The sequence below is a fragment of the Aptenodytes patagonicus genome, chromosome 4, assembly GCF_965638725.1.
Source record: "Aptenodytes patagonicus chromosome 4, bAptPat1.pri.cur, whole genome shotgun sequence".
In the NCBI taxonomy this organism is placed as follows: domain Eukaryota; kingdom Metazoa; phylum Chordata; class Aves; order Sphenisciformes; family Spheniscidae; genus Aptenodytes; species Aptenodytes patagonicus.
In genome coordinates, this window is record NC_134952.1 from 83,450,919 (window position 1) to 83,473,889 (window position 22,971).

The 22,971-nt window shown below is 43.3% G+C and overlaps 1 protein-coding gene across 1 annotated transcript in view; it reads right to left on the reverse strand.

The window, feature by feature from the left end:
• Positions 1-22,971, reverse strand: part of FRAS1 (Fraser extracellular matrix complex subunit 1) — a 171,995-nt gene that overhangs the window by 97,161 nt on the left and 51,863 nt on the right. The window contains exons 4-12 of the mRNA XM_076337699.1: positions 16,581-16,688; positions 13,388-13,480; positions 11,352-11,511; positions 10,622-10,755; positions 7,829-7,912; positions 7,097-7,198; positions 6,802-6,993; positions 2,519-2,608; positions 777-924 (exon numbers count right to left, since the gene is read on the reverse strand). Of these exons, the coding sequence (XP_076193814.1) occupies positions 777-924; positions 2,519-2,608; positions 6,802-6,993; positions 7,097-7,198; positions 7,829-7,912; positions 10,622-10,755; positions 11,352-11,511; positions 13,388-13,480; positions 16,581-16,688 (1,111 nt within the window). The remainder of the gene's footprint in view (positions 1-776; positions 925-2,518; positions 2,609-6,801; positions 6,994-7,096; positions 7,199-7,828; positions 7,913-10,621; positions 10,756-11,351; positions 11,512-13,387; positions 13,481-16,580; positions 16,689-22,971) is intronic.

The window sequence follows — 22,971 nt, forward strand, 5'->3', positions numbered from 1 at the left end:
TTAATATGGCAAACGTGCCAAGGCACTCCTGCAAATGACAGCATAATTAAACTGTGAAGCTATTTTCATTTTACTGAGATAAAACATTAACTGGAGCACTCTGATAAAACCAAAGTTATATGAATGCAACAAGAAGAGCTACCAACATGAAAAATTAGCAAACCACAGCCACAGCCTACCAACTATGAAATGTAAATCAAGGAGAATGACAATATCCTGGAGAAAAATTAATTTATATGCACAATTAACATATAAGCTAAGGCTATCCTAATCTTTCTAAACAGTTACGAACTGGCAGCCATTCAGCCCCAGGTGACCTTGTGGCATAACAGTGTAAGCAGGTTCTTTCTTCCTTCTGCTCCCAAGAAATAATCAGGAGCTCCAACACCCATGTAGGATTCAGAAAGGAGCAGTCCCCGGCCTTATAAAACTCATGTTGAAGAAAAAAGAAAAAGACAAAACGTTTCCAAAACACCAAACCCAAGGAGAAACTCTCTTGCCAGAAGAAAGCCATCATTTAAACCAGGGGAAGTCAGTGGGAGCCTTCGGATGGAGCCCTAAACCTCTCTAAGAACTCTAATTAAATTATATGGAAACCAGTTAATTAGCAACTGCAAACCGAAGACAAGTTAAATTTCAACACGGTATCCGACAGGTAATGGGGGAGTGAGGGCCACAGGGATGCCAGAACAGCCCCCATGCTAGAAGTGTATGTGACGCACACGCTCCCACCCAACACGAGTGAGGGGAAGAAACGACTGACCCTGGGTCTGTACCTGGCTCGCAGCGCGGGCAGCAGTCACCCTTCACCTCCACAGCCAGGCTGCCCAGCGGGCAGGGCGGGCAGGAGCGCTGGAAGCAGGTCACCTCTGCGTCCCGGCATTCGCATTCTCTGCACGGCCCTTCTTCCCATTTCTCTCCGTTCTGCACAAGAAACATCGAACAGGCCAGCATCAGTAGGGAAGGAGAGCCTTTGCACAAAGTGTTTTTGCCATGCATGGAAATCTCTGGGTAAACTGCAAGGCTACATCAGTGCTAGTAGTAAATTAAACATCTCTGGGACTGTTTCAGCACTGAGGCCTGCCGACACGGGACTGCGTGCCTCTGTACCATTAACCCTCTTGCCCTCTTTGCCTTTCCAGAATAAGGCGGCCTGCAAAGCGCCTACTGGGAAGAGGCCTTGGCCCGTGAACACCTGAACAGGTTCCCTCTCAGCACTCCCTCCAAAGCAGGGTGTTTTTCAGTTAGCAGTAAGTCCTTTCTACTTCTTCACCTCCCTTCGCTTTCTCAGACTCAAAGCATTTCCTCCTGCCTCCATATTTTGCTGCCTCACTTGTCCACTTGTTTTTCACAGCTTGGTAACAAGTGCTTGAATCTGCTCTGTATCTGAACAGATAGATACCCGTAATCTGTCCTCTGTCTGAATCTATGTCTTTGCATAATGACCTTTTTGTCACACTTTAAATCTCTTTCTAACCTTAACAGCATTTTACTTCCTCTCCTCCTCTCTTCTATTGCCTTGTTTTCCATCACCAAGGACTGGCTGAAACACTACAGAGGTGAAGAGGTATCACCGGCTTTCTTCAAAACTACCCATCGCACCTGACAGCTGTCTACTTTTACTAGTTGATGGAGGGGAGAGATCTTGCACCCACTGTTCCCCTCCTGCGATCCGCATCCCTTGGTCTGCTCAAAAGGCCACCGAAGCTGCCCCCAGCGGCTGAGGCTCTGCTGGCACCACGTGAGGTAATCAAAAGGCAGAAAAGAGGGAGCAAGCATTTTAAATGCCCGTGAAGCTTTTGTGCCAGTTCCTCTCTTAAAAGAGATAAAGCACAAACTGGAATAAACCTGACACCTTAATATGTTTTACCTCACTTGGGTCAGAGAGAGAGATCTGAGGAAAGAAAGGGAAGTATTCGCATTAAAAAAACCCAAAACAGTATTAAACTTCAAATTTCTCACATCTGTTGGCAAACAGCAGCTATTACCTCCAGTCCTCATCTGTCAGAGCAATGAAAAGTCCATTACTGGTATATTTAAACCGAGATACTTAATGTTTCCTTTCTATTTAACTTCAGAAGGAAAGTTCCTTGAAAATATTCATAAAATAATGGACTCCTGTTGCAGTAAAAATGATAATCAGTGGGAAACATAGGCAGAAAGCTATACATTGCCCCAGCTATGTAGCCTCTACTTTATAGGATTAAAGTCAGGCATCTTTAACTCCATTAGACGTGCAGGAAACCTATGACTATGTATATTCAATATTAAAGGGAAATGATTGATTATACCGCACAAAGGAAAGCAAGGCAAACTTAAACTCTGCAGCAGATGCACACATTATCAACAAGTGCGTTCTGTAAATTGTAAAAGCAATCTGCAGATAATATTAATGGATTATTTTTCTGCTACACTTGCAAATAATATTCTTCGAAGAACTGGAGAGGGAGAGCCAATTACTCCAAACCTTTATGAGCAGAACTCACTATTACGTGCTCCAAAGTACCAGGATACTCACAGCTTTGGTATGTTCTTTGTAAACACAGTAACTATTACTTAAAATACATTCAGGACAGCACTTCCCATCTAAGTGAATTAATTCTTCACCCTGTGAAGAGAAAGGTTGCAGCAATTCAAACGGAATCAACACCACCAAAAATACTGTGGAATGCAGAGGCAGAACAGCTCTTGCCCTGGAATGCAATCTTCAATATCTAATTTCACCTTATCTTCTCTCTATCCTACCTCATCTCTGTAGGTACAGTTTGAAAAATGTGCTTGGTGAATACTGCAGTTGCAGAACAAACCTCAGAGAAGGCCAAGGAATTCAGCGATAAGGCCATTACTTCATCCCTAAATCCCGCAGAGGAAGACCCCCCAATATAATCCACTGCAAATACAGAGAATAGGAATGCCATATTTTTATTAAGAATCACTAGGATTTTCCTTGACCACTGTCAAGATTTCAATGCATAGAAGCTTAGCTTCATTTTGAATGTTCGACTTTTTTTCCCCAAGAGAATTTCAAAGCACATGCTCTATTTATCCCAGATGGGAAAAGCCTGTTCTTTGTTACAACTGTACAACTCCACAGAATCCACTTAAATAACTTCGGTTTGAAGATAAGAGTTTAGCAGCAGGAGAAGGGAATAAAGTGCCCTAATCCGTCACGACTTTTCGCGCCCAAGTGGAAGCTGAGTATTTAGAAAAGAGGGACACTGTCCTAGGGAACTAGGACACAGCTCAAAAGAAACAGCTTCAATTTCTTGACCTGATTCTCACGTGTTGTAAGCACAGGCAAGGTAATACATACTAGTCAGAAAACAGACATATGTATACAAACCCACTACAATTAAAAAGTTACAAATTAATGACTAAATTAGATTCGGTGCCGATCTGCACTGAGCGCTTCTTTAATCTATGCCCGTTAAATGTCAGTGTTAATAGCCATCCCAAATCTCAGGGGGCATAATCTTCCTAACTTTGCAATCAGGCTGATTACTTACTTGCGACAAACAGAGAACTCATGACAGTTCATTAAATGTTTGCGAGGGGCTCACATACCCAATGAAACCACACAGCTCACACTGGTTTCCATTTCAGCGTGTTGCTGCTTTCTTCTGATGGCTCACAAAATTCAGCTGAGCGTCAAGTTTACCAAACAGCTTTGCTGATTTACACCAACCGGGCATCTGTTCCAGCAGTCGCTCCAGGATATTTTTCACTGTGCCACATTGGCACGCTCACCAATTTGTGTATGTGAATTACTTTAGACATAGATAGGGCGATAACAGCACCGGTCACTGTTAGTTTCACCAAGGTAGAACTAAGCCAGGCCACACTCTGACAACCCCCATCCATTTCTGAGAACGGGTAAGAGAGGAGAAACCGTATGGTTCTTAGTCATCGAGGACCACACACAGCCTAAATCTCTCTCTGCTGGTTCTATACATTTTTGCTTTTAAATCACTACTTCAAAATGCCATTGGCAGTGGTTGGATCTCATGTCACTGCTATGTACTGTAAACTCCCGCATCCCCATCCCTGCCCACATCCCCACCCACATACATAAACACACACTATAGGAAAACTGAGAACAACTAGCCATGGAACATGGCTCGCCCAGCTGAAAAAAATGCAACCACGCTGTTCTGCCAAGACTCAGAAAAGGGAGAGGCTATGTGAGATAACTTGTGGCTTTGCTGAAGAGAGATTCATCATATTTCCAGGTTAAGAACATTGAAAGGCAATGATGGGCTGGGAGGCAGAAAAAGAGAAAAAAATGGTTTATGCAATCTCTCTCACATGCGTACACACCTACATCCACATGCAACATCCGCAACTCTCAACACCCTAGCTCCATTTCTTCTAAATATCAGAAAGACTTCTGCAGCTCGCCAGCTGTATGGTAGTCACGCAGCACCCTGCAAGCTCTATCTTATTGATCCTGTAGTTTCTAGGGCTGCTAGCAGAAATACTCCATCGCCAGCCTACTCAAGTAGGCTGCAGCATCCCCTGCTAGCACCCATGACCTGTCCTCCTCTGAACATTGTCATGAGTGTGCTTGCTTAGCTGGGGTGCTGGCAAGTGCTCTAGCAGGATTATTTGATGCTCTGACCATTTGAGTGGTTTTGGTTGAGTGCATCCACTTCAACATCCACAGCTAGCCCAGCCTGCCACAAAACTTCTATTCCTAGCTCATCAGTAACCTGCTGAAAATGGCTTTTTGAAGATTAGGTCAGAATCACCACAGACACTTTATTTGGCAGTTGCTGGACAGGTTTGTTTGAAAGGGTTTATAAGCTAAACTTCTACCCTACCCTCACGTAATGCTACTATATACTACGTCGAGCAGTCTAGGATTTGCAGTTCATATCTGTGGCCTCATTACACTTTAAATAGGATGATGTGACCAGAAAATTAATACTGCTTTAATGAAGAGATGAATCCAAATGCTCCTAGCTTCAAATCAGCTCTGATTTATTGATGCAGGTGCCTAAAAAACAGACCTGCAACTCAAAAAGAAAAAAACAAAGGAAAAAGAAAATATTTCATTTGCTTTTTCAGTAAGTATTTTCTTGTACTATTAAGATAAACTATGACTGAACATGACTTGAGGAAGCTAGTTTATCTTAAGGGAAGCCACGCAGAATAATAAATCCTTGGGCAAATATCTTTTTTCAAGTGGGACCATATTGTCTACAACAAAGGACACTGCCTTCCTCCTCCTGACCTCCTAGCAACCATGTTTCGTTCAATTCAAAATTGCAGCGGTTCATACTCTGACAAATAATACCACTTTTTTAGATGTCCAGGCTTTTAGATGGGTGGTTACCTTTGAGAGCCTGAGTTTGAAAAATTGCTGTGAGAGTGATAAAGCTGCACACTTTTGAACCTCCCCCCCCCCACACCCCTTTTAAACCTTACATGTTAACATCTCCAGCTATTGTTCTGTAAAATATCCCTGGCTTTTCTGAATAATGGATTCTTTGTCAGTACGCAAGATATGAGCATGAATATTAAATAATTCTCCCTACTGAGCCATGACAGCACGCCATCATCATTAGTGTAAATGATCCAATTTACAGCCATAAGCACACAGGAAGCTGACTGAAACAGATGCAAGTGCACAAGATTTTATGACAGTCACAACCTTCCACCCAGCAAAATCTCTCTATGCAGTTTAAGGTCGGATGATCATCAGCAATACTACACCAGCGACAAGAATTTGGGTCCCACATTCAATGCATTTTTGCTATTTAAAGGGCACAAACTCAGATGAACAAGCATACACTTTTATTCCCAGATTCATCCTCTCTGATGATCGTCATTTGGGACTCCATGTGTGGATTCTCGCTTTTTTGAACACTCATTAAAACAATCTAATCCAGTGAATCCATTATGTCCGGATTTTGGCTGGACTTCAGACACAACACAAGGGTGCTGCTACTCGAGACTTAGCACACAGGCAGAGTCGCCAGAAAAGCATTGCCACTGAGAGAGAAAACTCAGAAGGCTACAATTCCTTCCCTTCCCTTCATTGACACTGTGCAGTAGTAGGTATAAAGCAGGTATTAGCCCACCAATTAAAACAGATGCAGTGACAAACAACACAGAAGTTTTATACCACTGCAAAAATGCAATTCAAAACATATCTCTGTGTGGGTGTGGGTGTGGGTGTGTGTGATGTGTGTGAAGCATTCAACCATATCTAATGCATTTTGCACATCCACTATAGAGCAAATATAACATAACCTGGGGGCGTGTTGAGTTTTGGAGTAAACAGCACCGGGAATAAAATACCCTACCAGCTACACGTCCATGCCAAGAATGGCATGGAAAAAACGGAGAAAAGTGGAACACCGACTTCCATATCCAACTACCCTACTGAAGTCCACTGTAGCATACAGAACGAAGATAAAGCTTTTAACTATCTCTGACCTGTACATCTCTCCCCACGTTCAGCTCCTGGTAAAGCCGGTGGTCACTGAAACCTCTGGGTGTCTGACCCTCCATTATAGCAGGCAGACAACAGTGTGGGAGGGAATCCAAGTTAAATTAGTCACTGATTCACACTGGCTTGCTTCACAATGCAAGCCCACTGAGCAGCCAACCTCGCATGGAAAATCCGAAGTTTACTCTCCTTTCCTGTGAAGTGTTTTCAAGGTAATTGCACAAAACAAGCCCCGAAAGGCAGGTTCTTTGAGTGTCTCAAGATGTCAGTCGAGAAAAAAAAAGAAGGGGGGAAAAAAAATCACAAGACTTGAGAGATACATCTTGAAAGAAAGAAACCTTTCTTACCTTGGCACACTCCACTCTGGCACACTCTGCTTCCTGGCAAGTGACTTGCCCTTCATCACACACGCAGAAGTCACAGCCAGTACTATTCCACATCTCACTGTGGTACCTGATAGTGCCATCATACAAGCAGTTTCCCTTGGAAGACACACACTCCTCACAGCACTTCCCAGGACGCTGCACTTTGTTCTCCCCCTACAAAACATCAGCAACCATTGAGCAGGACTGCTTGAACCCGTTGGCATGGGCCCAGTGATACGTGCAGCCAGGGTATCAGAAGTGAATGATTTTTAACTACCTTCTCACAGGTAATAGAGTCACAGGTCTCTCTCAGACACCTGACTTCTCCTCTGTGACACGCACATGCAGTGCAGGTATTTTTTTTCCACTGTTCGCCATGCTGTTCAAAAAGAACACGTTCACAATTGTTAAACACTCTTCGTAAATAACCAAATTCTTTCCAGAAATCTGTGCTGCTTATGGAATATGATGGCTCCTTCTGTATGTCTGTATCCGATAAACTTTTCTTAAAAAATGCTTATCTCTACATGATGAGCAAACAGGAAGAAGACGTACGAGGTCTAGATGACACTGCGGTGTGTATTTCTCATTAATTGCAAGCCAGTGACATTGGTGAGGCCTTAACTACTATTATTAGCAAAACATAATCATTAACAGAAAATCCCACATACATATATTCGTTAAATAATGCATTAAATTAATTCCAGATGATACAATGAAAGCTATAAATACTTTGACCTTCACCAGTGCTTTCTGCTTTCCTCCTTCAAAAAAGTGTGGAAAGAAAGTGCCTAATCTGCTTCACCTTGCAAACTTCCTTTCTGCTTGCCAGCAAATTCTTATCTAGTCCTAATTTCTTTCAACTCTTTTGGCTTTCCAGGAAGAAAAAAAGCAACCGTTGTACAAAGCTATCAGTGCTGGCAGAAAGTCAGATGTCACGGAGAAGGGAAAGAAAGATGTGCCAGAACTTGTGAACAACTGCCTTTTGGCATGGCTCATCAACGCTTACCTGGTACACTCTTCCTGACACCGAGCAGGGCTTTGGAACGCATTCTGGGCAGCATTTTCCAGGAGACATAACCATAACTTCATCCTAAATAGAAAGCAGGAGAGACAAGTAAAATAAGAGCATGAACAGTTAACATAGGGCTCAGCATCACCGCCTGGAATTCCAGGCATTTAGCATCTGTGTGATAACCCACAGTCACTCAAGGCTTCATTTTGGCTCCAATATCTGGGGGCAGTCTTCACAGCATGAGATCAGTGTAGAAAGCGAGAAAGATATTTCCTTCATCTCATTTTCTGGGCTTCTTTGGATGGCAATTGAGGTCCAAATACATAGATAGGTATATAGATGCCAATAAAGACACACACACATGAGATAAAGTACATATATTCAGGTATACAGATATACAGAGAAAAAAAAGTATATATAAAGCTATGTAGAGAAGCACACTAAAGCATGAGATGGAGAAGAGATTTTTTTCCTGGTACTGCCACATTTTGAGGCTTTGAATGTGTGATTTATATTCGCCACCTCTCAGGCACTTGCACTGTTTTAGTTAAATCCATACAGCATAACTGTCTGTACAGGTGTTAAATTATGCTTAAAACTGGATTATCTTAATTTAAAATTTTCATGACTGATTTAAATCACATTGGAATAGGTTGGCACTTCACATCAATATAACAGTTCCTGCATGCCTCAACTCCATCCATCCAGAACGTGTCTGTAATTCCCCTGATACAATTTCACATACATCCAACGATTTGGAATAGTATTGTTCACCAGCACCTGCCTCCAGCCACATCAGGATGACCGGGAGACTGACTTGTGGACTGAAAGTAGTGTAGCAATGCCAAGCACTATTACCTCATCTGCTTTGTTAGTCAAATCGCTAGCTTTCCAAGAAAGAGTGGACGACTTCGTATCAAAGTTATCAACAATAGATTTCCTAGCAGAGTTAAAAGAACTCTGTCATGGATTTTGGTGGGATATGTGGTGGGACATTCAGGTGCACTCCTGCATGCAACAAGCATTTTTGAAGTTCCTCTCCCTCAGCAGCCAGGGAAGGGCACAGTTATCTGAAAGATGGAGGATGAGAGTTTGATACTGGGAGAATTTATGTATTTGCTTTTGACAGGGAGTGGAGAATGAAGAAAGTGACAGAGATAAAGGCACATGAGAGAAAACGTTAGGTATGATTGAGAGCAGAACAGGATCCTTGCACATCCTGCCAAGGTCCCTTCCATCGGGCACCTTGGTAGGAAATACCTGGAACACCATCAGAATTGGCTTCCTGCTGCATTAACTTGGATGCTCTCAGCCAATTATTCTCAGATACATCACAGCAACAACACAGTCATTTCTGTTTCCACAAATTGAATCCTAATGATTAGCTGATTAAACACTAGTGCAATCAGTCAGCAGGTAACATCAGTTCATTTGAGTGGGAAAGGAGGAATCTAAAGCAGGCATAAATTTGTTTTAATGCACAGTCCTTAGTCAACAAACACTGAGTATCTCAGGACAAAGCAAAACAGATTTAGCATGCACAGAAACAGGTGGGCTTTCCTTCTATCAAAAAAAAAAAAGTGTTAATTGTACAAACGTGGTCCAATAATAGAAAGCTGGGTAAGCATCAACAGGAGAAAAAGTTTATGACTACTGCTTTTGGTTTTTTCAGTGCTACAGGGAAGCGTGCTCAGCCAGAGCACACATTTCAAGTGAGCTTGTGGATTCATCGTTGGAGCGTGGTAATAGATTAAAAAATACTTGGGAAACAGCAGCTCCTAAAACATAAAGTCAGAAAGAGGGATTTCCAGGGAGCCAGTTCCTGCATTTCCTTAGCATGGCATGCTGTTGTAAAGGAGTACACCAAGGTGCCCAAGAAAACCGGTACAATGGGCCCAATGAAAAGAAATCCAAAGAGCATAGTCACACCCTTAGGCACTTCCAATATAATGAAGAGAATTCAAAAAATTGAGTCACTTGTACGGAGTGTGGAGTAGTGTGTATAGTTTGCTGCCTTTACTAACCCCTGTGTTAACACTGTATATAATCCTGTAGTGTTTTGGTTTGGTTGATCACTGCACAAGTGCTGAGAACTCATCACTTGTCCACAGCAAAGACCCTGGAGACAGAAATGTTCCAGTTCTCTCAATTGGACTAAAACCGTGAGTCACAACTTGAGCTTGCCTAACTTATCTTACTGTTTTTGTTGATTTCTAAACACAAGCACACGTAAGGAATAGTGCTCTGAGACTCTTCTTTCAGCTGAAGTTGTCTTGTATTTCTAAACTCTTTAAGTCAAAAGGGGAATTTCATCCGCATTTGACTACTTTCAACTGTATTTCTAGAGTTCTTGTAAAAAACAAAGTAAACAAGACCTGCAAACCAAACTTTTCAGCTGCAAACCCAACACTGAAATTTGTGAAGATAAACCCCCATTAAAAATCTTGTCTTTTCATTCCTTCCCTCACAGAAATAAAAAAATTTCCTGATCAACCCTACATAATTTTTTTTAGTATAAAACAAAAAGCAGTTGCTTTAGACAGTATTTGTGCTTGGTAAGAGTAAAATGGTGGGGAAAGAAGATATTAGGGAAGAGACAGACAGCACGTGTATACTGACAGATTTAACCGGCACTCCACATCATTTCCACACATCAAAACTCCCTTTTCCAAATCGCCCACTTGTCACACAGAAGATTTGCCTGCTAATTTGTACATCTGCATGAGAAATGGACCTTGCCAAGGGAAAGACAACAGTCATGTCCCCAGAAGGCCGATGGGTCCCGACCTGGCTGCACAGCAGAGGCTGGCAGGAAGCTGTGAAGCACTGCGTCGTGCCGTCCCCGCAGATGCATTTGGAGCACCGACCAAGGCGCCAGTCCTCACCATCCCGGAACAAGCGTCCATCAAAGGAGCAAGGCTCTAAGAGATATGAAAACAATGGGTAATTTTCTTTTCCAACGCCCTTTAATCCCTTTCCGTCACCCATAATTAAAACACAGATTTTGTGCATCTCAGAATTCAAAATTCTGGTTTGTCAAAGCAGGTAATGACAGTAACAATTCCACCAGTTTTCAAGGGCTTTAGATCTGTGAATTAAGAGCTCTGGATGCACTTCTCCCACTGGACTTCTATGAGAAAAGGTATCCAATCACTCAGGCATTTTTGGAACTTGCAGTTCGAGTCTGCAAGTGCCAAAGGTACCCTCAGTACACAGGAAATATCTGCATCTTTTTTTCCAGATTTTAATCTCCAAAATAAGGATATATTAGGCACATCTGCTCACTGCTTAAAGCTTAGCACTTCCTATTGGCCTGTGGATGAAGCCGTTAAAAATGTAAATATGGTAGCAGGACAGCAAGAGAATTAAGAGACACACTTGACGCCAGTGTCTTCCCAGCAGAACTGAACAAGAAAAGAAAAGCTTTCCAGATTTGGGACTAAAAGGAGATTTCCAGTCCGACCTACTGCTCGGATCAATGAAGCCAGACAGTGCCCCATTCACATGCAATACTCACCGCCACGGCCCACACATTTGGGACAGCAGGATCCCTGAGCAGTGTATTGCAGCTCTCCTCGTCCACAAGTGAGGGCTGGGCAGGCCGTGGGGGTGCAGTTCACCTTCCCATGGGCACAGGAGCACTGGACACATCCAGAGCTGGCCCACTGCGTGCCGTGCTGCAGTGTACAACACAACCAAAGGCACAGAAAACACATGCATGAATCCAGCTGCCAATGAGACCTGCAAATATATCTTCTGCCTTTTAAGCCCCCCTATGCTAGTATTAACTTTACTCTTTTGCAGGCCCAGTCAATCTTTGCACATTGTAGCCCTTACTCCTGGCTGCACTATTGGGGCAAAAAGTAAATTAATACCGGTAAAGTAGCAAACCTGGGGACCAGCCTAATTCTCCTCCCTGTTGCAGAGTGGCATCCAGCAACAACCCACTGCAAAAGACACAGGCTATTGGACACACCCCCTCTCCACTACAGTTTCTGTAGGGCAAAATTTAAATTTAGAGACATGTTTTCTTTAGCGGAATATTCAACATAGGCCCCAACACACACCTGACCACAGTGTGGTCAGGTGAACACTGCCTGCCCCACATACTTAACGCACTTCACTATGACTAAAATCTCATTAGATTTGCTTATTCATTAATGCAGAAACAAGTATCTCTACCCTGAGGCATGGTGAGGAAAAACTGGCCCCAAGAAGAAACATGTTGGTGTATTGCAACACACTCCAACAAACAGACAGTGTTAATTTTTACAAAACATGCAATATTGTTAGGCAGGGAGTAAAAAAGCTCTTGCCAGACAGAGGGTACAGATTTTCTTCGATGGAGCTACCGCTAGGGCCAGTGTTGCTAGCTAGATACTTGTAGAATGAAGGTCAAGTCATAAAGCATTATGAGTGGCTCACTGACAAAAGAGAAAACTTCTTCCAGCAGGAAATCTGTGCCAGCCATCAGGATGAGACTTTGCACTGACAAAAAAATCGTTTAATGACCACCTCACAGTGGAATTGGGGTGTGACATATGACTATGGGTACAAATATGCCTATAATTCCTGTGGGGATGCCTACTTATTCACCTGACTTGCCAAAGAGAGCCAAAAGACAAAAGCTGCAGCAAGAATAAAACACAGCAAAATGCAGCAACAGCAACAAGAAGAAATATAATGTAATATGATATAATATAGCATGACCCAAATCACAGGCACAAAGAAATATGAGAAGAGGATGGATGTGCTCTCTCTCCCATTCCAGTCTTTGTCTAGTTCATAACAGATTCATGCTGGTCATGCCTCACGCTGAAACAGAGTTACAACATCCATCTCAGGTGTAGAGTGTAAGGTCCAGATATTCAAATGTATCTGTGCATTTTAGTATACTTCTTAAGATTTGGACCTGACTTGTCTCCTGTCAAACAAAAAAGTCTGTAAGAGACCAGACGTAGGACTTGGTTTCACCGTTAAGCCATTTTTCTACGTTTGCCTATTGTTCGACATGATTCATTAACTACTATCCACGAATCTTTATTTTTTTTCTTATCTGTAGACAGGTATTCTTATTGTTTTGGCCTTTCAGCCCCTCTAGGTGAAACCACATCCTGGAACCTGCTTCTTGAATAATTCAGGATTACAAAATACATAACCCAGGTCACACAACAGCAATCAATCTCTACCAGCATAGATGGCTGCCGAGAGAAAAGCCTTCTTTCAGGGTAGCTAATATGTCAAGTTCAATGTGCTTTGCTCCCCTCCTAACATTACTATATTGCCTCAATCATCCACAGAAACAGCAAAGTGAATGAATGAGTGGGAAACTTTCTCCCCTTAAGCTAAGCAGGACACACTATTGCTCAGCGACTGCAAAACCCGCCGACCAAACTCCCATTATATTACATTATCTGATAGTGACAGAACGTAAGCCCGATGAACTATCCTTCTCCTGCACGTCAGCTAAGCATCCTTCACTGACGTGAACCAAACAGAGAGCTAAAAATTGGAAAGGACTGCCACTGCCGAGGAACACGACAGAGGACTCACGCTGTGGATCTGTCCTTCATGCTGGCAAAATCCTTCAGCTCGGGACGCGCACTCAGGGCAGCACTTGTTGGGTGCTATTTGGAGCACTTCTCCCTAAAAAGACACGAGAATCCAATAAGCAGTTCACATGAAACAGAGACTTTAACATGAAGGTAAAGACATGGGGCCTTGCTGGACTCAGTGCTCCCAGTTTAGAGAGGAAACATATTAAATGAAATACACAATGCTGCTACAGCAGATCCCTTTGTTGAGAGGTGGCAGATCAGTTTGCTGTATTTGACATTTTACCATCAAAACAACAGTAGCAGAATTTACGTCCCTAACAGTACAATTAGGAAGTCCCCAGCTGAACTGGTTTTCAAACCAGAACAAAGAATAGAAAGCACTTACTCAAGGAAAAAACCAAGATTACTCACTGAAGGACCTCTGAGGAACGTGGTATAGATGTAATTTTTTTAATAGATAGTTTTCTACATGTACAGGATGGATCTCAGTCTAACGTTTCACCACACCAGAAGCGCAGCTGGCAGGCAGAATGAATGTGCATCCACTAACTGTACTTCTTCGACTTAATAATCACCACCTTTTTTTTAGTAACGCTACTTTAAAATTAACTGAAAACTACTGACCACTTCCAACCACAGCATAGTCAGGTGATGCTACTACCACTTTGCTTCGCATGTTCCAGGAGCTTAGCAAGCTGACCACTTGCTACGTCCTGCTCAGCAGCAGGGAAAAAGATGATGCTGATGGAAGCAACTCATCAGACGGAGGGCAAAACGCATCAGTAAAGACATCAGCCAACACTGGGAAGGATCATGGACTCCCGTCATTGAAAACGTCTCCACGGACTCTCCAAAGCAATGCTTTCATGTTCCTCCCAGCTGCGTGTTAAACACCCCAGGCCTGGCACAGCACCCCACAGACAGGACAGCACTGGCTGCTGGAGGATCTTATTGTGCAAGGGTGTCTGTCACTGATGGCAACTGCACATGAAGGCCCCTGGCCACCACCTCAGCTACCACAGATCTCAGTATTTTCCTCCCACAGCTGGAGAGGGAGAAAACAGAAAACCAAAACCAGAGAAGAATATGTCAGGTTCGGGAAGTGAAATGTAGAAAAAACTTGTCCATGAGGTCACCTTCTTCAAAATATTGCAAAGGTGTTTCTCAGGAGACATACTCCATCCTTTCCACTCTGAAAGGGTACGGCCAACGTCTAAGGGATTCCTGCTCAGAAGGGAGTCATTGTTTGTTTTGTTATAATAAAAAATGAAGACACTGCGATGCCAAAAAATTGTCTTACCTTTCACCTCTTTATTTATATGGTAAAAGCGACCAGAATAATTTGAAATGTCACAAGTTTTCTTTCTCTGTTTTCTAAAAGAAACATTTTGACTTTTCAAACTGAAAAAAGTTTCTCACTTCAAGGTTTCCTTCAATGCCGTGTTTTTTAGGAGGTGGGAGACAAAATTAAATATTTCATTTAGCTTAAACCATTAAACCCTATTCAACTGTGATCCTGCTGTTGGAGAAACTGTTCTTGGCTGTTGGTTTGTTTTGGTTCGCACAACAGAAATAATGTTTGCTGATTTTCCACCTACTCAAAGCATTTGGTATGCACAGCAGCAGGTTTTACATACAAATGTTTAGAACACCAATGGGTACGCTTTTTGCAAAGGCTGCCTGGTTTTGTTTATGCCTTGTTGCTGTAAACAAGATCAGCAATATTAGCATAAATCTCATAATACGCAGATAAGAAATAAACCATGGAGAAGGATGGCGATTTCTGACCTCGTTCATCAGTGGTTTGTTTATGCTTGAAGGATGATTGGATTCCTTCCTTGATGATCCTTTTCAACATTTAAATGGCCAAACCTTTATGGAACACTTAAACTCTCTGTCTTGAAGATTACCCATGTCAAGGAGTCACACAGATTCATTTCACACTATAAATCTATTTCCCTTTATGAGCTTTAAAGTTGCCACCTTTTCATTTATCCCATTTTTTAAAATGAACAACAACATCTAGCCCACTCATTGTTAGGTGTGCCATGACGGCACTCTTTTTTTATTTCTCTCCTCTTCGCACAAAAATTCCTGATATTTCAGTCTTGCTTTAATCAATACACAGCGATAATAATGGGGAAACCCGGTACGAATCAAAATTATTACCTCATTAATGCTGTCGTATTGGAAAACATTTTAACCTGCTTCATAAAGCCATATAATTATATTGGCAGTGCCTCTTTAAAACACTAATTTTCGTTGTCATTCATGCGTACTACCCCAGTAATCCAGATGCTAATGCAAGACCAATTCCATGGCCAATTAGCTGTAACCATTAATGAAGGCTCAGAAAGATAAACAGGAGACAATGAAAGCTCAACAACCATCACAAGGCAGAAGAAACTGAAAGACAGACAATCTCAGCTCTGTTGTTGTTCATCAGAGTGGAAAGCATCCATCTGCACATTTGAGGGAGACCCAGCTCCGCGTTCAAATGAAGGGTGACTGGAAGCTGAGCTCATGCTGGGAGGTCCAAACCCAGTTCAGGGGCTTCCTTTGGGTACCAGACCGCCTTTGGAGCACAGGCAGCCTGCAAGCTGGTCCAACACCAAGCCTCTGGCTGTACTGTGGCAAAGGAGACAAAGGCCTCACACGCTGGGTTTTGCCTGTGTGTTTCTTGCACAGGCTTGCATCAATGAGAAGTGAAAGGGCACAGAGACTGTGCCTGACCCTGGGCAGTCACACACGCCCTGGGAGGCGAAACGGGATTTTCACTCCTTCCTCTTGCTTCCCCCAAATCCTGCTGTGAATCAGACCCTCGGGTTCAAAGGGAGCGGCAGGGAGACAGCTGAGCCCAGAGGGTTGATACGGCAGCTGTCACCACGGTGTACAAACATAAGCAAGCAGCTCACCTCTGCCAGTTCCTCCAGGGAAACACCTCATGCTGCATCCTCTTTCTGTGCCCCTCTTAGTACAAGAGGAGCTTTGCTTCCACAGGGACTGTAGGACCAATTACCCCAACTGCTCCCACCATTCCTTTACATGTAACACGGCGTGGCGGACCCAAACAAGCATTCCAGGGGTTTAAAGCAGGGGAAGGCTGGGAACTCACTCCCGAGTGACCTGACATTTCTCCCACCACACAGAACGGGTCAGCTGGCATTTGGACTGTTGCAGCCCCTTACCTTCTGAAAGTCACACCGAGGGTGTTTGCAGACAGTAGGTTCACAGGTGACAATATTGCTATGGCAACGGCAGTCTTGGCAAGAATCTGGCTTCCAAATTGTGTTATTCTGCAAATAAACGTAAAGTTTTAAATTAGACCTATACAGCACAAGGCGCGTGCTATTTTACGCAACAGCAAATGGCTCAAATAGCTCAACATAGACAGACTGGAAGAGTATAAAGTCTGCAACAGACCACTCCTCCCTCCCACACACTTAACAGGCATAACTTTGGTACTATTCGTTCAATAACTTCAAACACGCAGTTGAAAGACAAGGCAATGTGCGGCAAATAATCAACTCCAATGGCAAGATAATCGATAGGACATAACCTCCAATAACCTCAAGGTGATTATAGCATCTCTGGGAAACTTCTCTATAATCAAGTTCAGACTGTCCAAACTGTAGCTGCTGCTACGATCACAGCTTGTGCTGAGGCAGCTGAGCTAGCTTTGAGGCTTACACGCTCCTGGACAGAGAGCTGTGGCACCATACAGCACCCCGTGAGCTGATGGGGAATGCAGGTAAATACTGACATGCTTGAATGCAAATGAGCTGTTGAATATAACATCCAAAATCTTCAGTCTGCAGGATCACAGAAATAAAAAGTTCTCATGTCAAAACCAGGACGTAAACTGCGCTCATTACGTTAGGCTGTAAGATGGAAGGAAAGGTCTGAAGAGCCCAAGATGCAATTAAATTGATTTAGTCAAAAATGCTGAATGCATGGCCAGGTATGAACAGGCTCTACCTGGTCACATTTATTCCAAAACGTCACGAAGGGGACTCTGACTAAGCAGACAGTCCAACAAATCTGGAAATAGCCATCGCCACCACTCAATCAGTGCACCCAACTGGAACACCTGCAGCTAATTCGCAAGGGTTTTCACCACCCCTGCTTGACCCCTTTCCATTCCCTCCGCACTGAGGTCATGATCCCACGCCACCCCCATGCTTTCATAAGGCAGCTCAGGCCCTCATCCAGTTGCTTGGACACTTGCCAGACTTCTCCTTCTCTCCCGCCAGTTTCTCCAAGGTCTGAGCAGCTACTTGGGACTCATTATTTTCGGTAGGATGCTTGGAAAACAAAGCCTTCCTTCTCTTTACTCCCGAACATCGACTTCCAGCCATCTGGACATCAAACAGCATCAGCAGCATCCCGGAGAAGCAGCTGAGTCTGCCTGCCACACTTCTCCCTCTGCCTGCCACCCCCTTTCCTATGAAAATGTCTTGCCTGCACTCAGCTCCTCTGCAGTGTCCCTTTACCCATGCCAAGTATCCTTTCTCTGGCAGCTTAGAAAAGCAACCAGTAACTACGTACTGAGATAATCTGAAGGATACAATTGCTACGTTCGTATTTATTTATCTGTTTTTAAAAGCCTTCAGTTAAATCCACCAAAAGAAAAAGGAAAGAGGAAGATCAGTTTCTCATCTGAAAAACTCTTTTCCGTCAGACAACCACTGTGCGTATACTAGTCTAAATTTACGGCATACAGGAAATTTTCCTGTGTAGTACAGACAGCTGCTATCCAAACCATTAAGCCTCATTTTTAATTGATTTGAAAGAAGACCAGATTTTGCTACTCATTTACATGATGTAGTGATTTACTCCAGTAAGTCAATTTACTCACAGTGTAAAGTACGACTTAGGCAAATGAAGATATGAAAGGATGATTAACAGTTTGCTACTAAGAACACATTTAGGGCTAACTACTAAAACTGTTAAGCATAATGATAAAACACTCAAATGTGCCTTAAAGGCCCATTTGACTGCTTAATGAGAGCAAAAAAGTCTTGAAAAATCTGTCCACTTGCTCAGACACTTACACAGAAGCTGCTGGGTGCTGCGCTCTTCTGAAAACTTAATGTGATGTACTACAAGCCAGCCTGCGCAAGCCATGGGGAGAGGCGATTCATAGGTGTCTGACAAGGTTTCACCACGCCTACGTGACTGAAAGAGGGCACTGGTAGAGGTTCTCTCTTCTTTGACCCGTCCTGCATCCAGGGCTGACCGTCAAGTAGAAAAGGCTGGCTGCCTCCCCTCTGAAACTGTGCTCTTTGTCAAAACAAAATGGCTTACCCTGTGACGCCGGATCAAGAGTGCAAACCTGCAAACAGTGGGATAACCAGAAATACTGCTAACAAATCCTTGTGTCTCTTCACTGCTTTACAAAAGCATTTTGTTCATATCAAACTCTGCTCTTCTCTCATGGCAAAGTACACGCACAGGCAATGAGCACTCTGGCAGCATCAGAAATTTAGGGAGATTCTCTGTTAATGTCATGATGGTGGCAACACTAACCTTAGTAACAGCAAGAGATGGCAGAAAGTGTACAGCCCTTGGGGCAAGATATCAACAAGACAAAGAGAGATGGTATTTTCCGCTCTGGTAATACAGCTGGTTCTCCTCTCGCATACACACGGCTGCAGCTGTAGAGCAGAAACCTTGACTTCATCTCTGCCAGCAGATTTATGGTACAGTTACAGAATAAATTCAGGTTAAGTTATGTGTGCGTCAAGCTTTAGCTAACGCACATGCCATAGTTAACTCATTCTGCTCTCTTTAACAAAGCTTTATCATACTCAGATCCACCCTAAGACTCCTAAAACCATGATAATACCCAAAACTCCTAACATTTTTCCACTGGCAAAAAGTGACATTTAATCTGTTTGACGAAACCATTTGATATATCTATTGATTTATTCCTTCGCTTGTTTTTTTCCACCTGGAAGGAGAATCCCAAAACAGTGGGTGAAAAAGGAGAAAATCTGTGCGAGAACGATGTCAATGCCGAAAAGCAGTCTGCATTTTAAAACTGGCAGCTCACTGCAGGGTGAGGCTGCTGTCTCATAAGCCAGCCACGGGGTAAAGCACTGGGTACAGGGAGCGGAAAGGGAGAGAGCAGATTTAGTGCCTCATTGCTTGGCTCTCCTAAACCCTCACCCTGTGGCCTCTCTCCTTTATTTAAAAAAAAGAAGTATTTCCATGGTGGAATATTGGCCAAAGGACATGGCAAGGGATCAGCACAGAGCTACCCTTACTCACATTCTGAGACTTAAATGCTCAAGTTTCTGATAAGAAAACCCTCTCTTTGGCCTTCTCCCTCCCCTATTTTCTATTACAGTCTAAGCAAGCTGCCTCCTATCTGCGGGCTCAAATCAGCTTTTTCTAAATCCACCCAGTAGACACCTGGAAGCATCTGCACACATCAGTGATTTCCATTTGCCAGGTATCAGATCAAAACCGGCACATCTCTGCAGAGGTTTTAAGACTTCAGAATCTAGTTAATAGTCAGGAGACTACTGCCTGATTTTTCGGATACGAGAGTCTTCCATGCAGTTCACGGGTCTTGGTGTTCAGCTCTTTTGACAGTTCAACATTTAGCTTAAGATTCCCGGCTGTGGAGCAACAGACCTAAACTGAAATTTGAAAAGTTTGACGACAATTAAGTTTACTGACTTCTCTACAGAAAGGTGGAGTTTTTATTCTCTGTAATGCTACCAAATGTCTGAATGTTACAGTCACAGTAAATTGAGCAAAATGTAATGCTCTGGCTATCAGCAATTTCAAGCGCAAGGCCATTTAATTCCTTTGAGATGGGAGAGAAAAGCAGCACATGTACTTCATACACATGGTGGAAATCCATAAAAGAACAAGGAGGTTACTGCAACAATTACTTTTGGTGGTTCTCCTGGGTGCTGACTATTTTAGGATCACATTTCAAACTAATTTTAATGTGTTCCCTGTTTACATGGAAGCGTGTAGCTAACAGCTGCTAATACAGAAAAGCATAAAAAGATTTATTGGTACGTATGTAGAGCTCTTACGACCTGGAGAACGCAGACTGCTAGTATTTTCATTTTTCTTTTTGGCTTTTTCATTTCAAACATGACTATTGCTAAGGCAACCAAACATGGGCCAACAGCTTAAGAACGTTCTTCCCAGTTTTGCCCTTAGCTAACTGTGAGACCTTGGTCCGCCCAAGCTAGGGTGACATGGTCAGAAGTGACAGAGAAGCCCCAGTATTGTAAGAAAGGCTCTTAAGTCACTCTGCTGATAGGAACTGAGATACTAATCACCCCGCTGCAAAATGAGGATCCCACCTACCTGTCCTGCACGCTGTAAGGCTTCGTTACTGTTCATCCAGCACTTACAAAGACACTTTAAAGCTCCCAGGTATTACTGTTTAAAACATAAAGCAAGACTTTTCACTAGACACTTAAAGAACTGCTGTAAATCCACCTTACATCTTCTCCAAGGCACTGTACCTCAGCGGAGAAATTATCTGCTACAATTTAAGCACTGAATTCTTATCCTGTTAAGAGTGTACTTTCATCAACGACAATTTAAGGGGCTTTTTCCTTACAAGTACTAATATAATTAACAGTATAAATAATGAAATACTGTGCACGGAGCACTTTGAAGACAGAAAGCACTCCTTAATTGCCAAGTAGTGCCATTGTAATTTATTAATTCTTTGGATTTCCCTACATCAAAAGAAGAAATGATACCTAATTCAACTGAATTTTAAAACACCATGCTGCAAGAAGAGATATCTACATTACTTGGTCGGTTTGCGGAACAGAGGCCAACAAGAAAGATATGCTCAGAAACCTTTAGAGCTTGCAGGCACCCAGACACAAGACAAAATAAAATAAAACCCAAGACACAGGAGCACAGCGCAAGCACGTACTGGGTTTGGAGAATACTGATGAGGATTTAGAAAAAGGCAGGAGAGAGAGCAAAAGAACTGCACATTGAGAAAAGGCTAAGAAGAAAATGAGGCAAGAAAGCAACCAGCGGTAAAAGCAAAGGAGGGCTGAAGCAAAGAATAAGCTAAAGAGACAAAGAGCAGACACAGCGCGGAAGCGGGAGCCCAGAGCAGCTGTGAGCACTCGTGGTTTGCTGTTGCCACACTGTCATATTAACCGGAGCACAGAAAGACCTAAATCTCTTTGACCGTGGCTTTTTCAACTGGCTATCATAACTTCATACGGCTGCTGCACCTGTTCTTCCTCTACCTCGGCAAAAAAAAAAAAAGCCCAACAAATCAAAAATAATCGGAGTCTGCTATTAATACGCAAAAAGCTTCAGTAATTTGATCAGATGCCGCTTAACATGGGATATCATCACACTAGATAACAATCCGTGCTCTATTCTGGTGCAGTGACTGTGGAAATAAGAAGCCTACAACAGTTGGTTTGTGTCCTCCCCACAGCCGCCTTTCCATTTCTTACAGCTTCATGAAAATATTCAGTCAATCCATAAAATGTCACTGGATGCTGGACCGTCCTCTGTAGCACGCCAGACTTGTAAAGCCCGTCATCTGGTTGGCGGTATTGCTGCAATTACTAAGCAGGGCAAAAACAGCAGTCTACAGCCGAAGCCTTAATATTAGCCAGGAATCAAGCTTGAAATTTTTACCGTCATGTCAAGAACAAGGTGGTTGTTATTGCTTATCATGTACCCTACTAATTACCTTTCCTGCTTTTACGAGAAACCAGTAAAACTCATGCCATTAACTTTCAAAGGGGCTGCTCTGTCCCCAGGGCCGCCAGATGCATGCGAGAGTGGCACTCTCGCTTTGGGGAGCGGGGAGGACACACCACGGGGAGAAGGGCTGCCGCTCCGCTGGGAGCGATGCACCAACAGAGCACCCAGCCCGAGCGCTCCCCGACATGAGCGCCGGGTTGGATTTACTTCACAAGTCGTCCTCCGCCGGAGACAACTGAGGAAAGGCAGGTATCGCGTGTCCCGGAGGAGGAATACCAGGCTGCTTTGTTGAAATCGTAGGCTGAGCCCAGAGCAATTACGCTTTTGGTAACAATTACCAGCATCACCCACCAGCTGCCAAGTGAGGAGACTTGGCAGCTCAGTAACACTGCTTTCATTTATCATTTCCGCTCCACAATCAGTTGACAGCACCAGGCAATTGGCAGAATAAACCCAAACATAAGGGAAGCTGAGAGCGCGCTACGTGGTCTGTGGGGATATCCATTAGTGGAGCAATGAAGAGATGAAAGTAATTCAGAGACACATAAAGGATTCCTGGTGTCCATTCGGGTTTAGACTTTATATTTTATCTTTTGCAACAGGGAGCTGTGGCTGCCACCAAGTATGTTTTCAAACCTGATATGTGTTCACATATAATAAAAACCCCTCAAAAATGGGCTTTTAATGGGCTTATTCCAGCATGCCCACAAGCAGAACAACATAGGAACGGCTCGATCTCTGAAACCAAATAGAAATTCAGCTCATCTCAGTGGAAACAGTTTTAGCCCTACACTTCCAGGAGAGAACAGAGCAGCCAAGGCAGAGCGTACGGCTTGATTAACAACACATTAACACGCT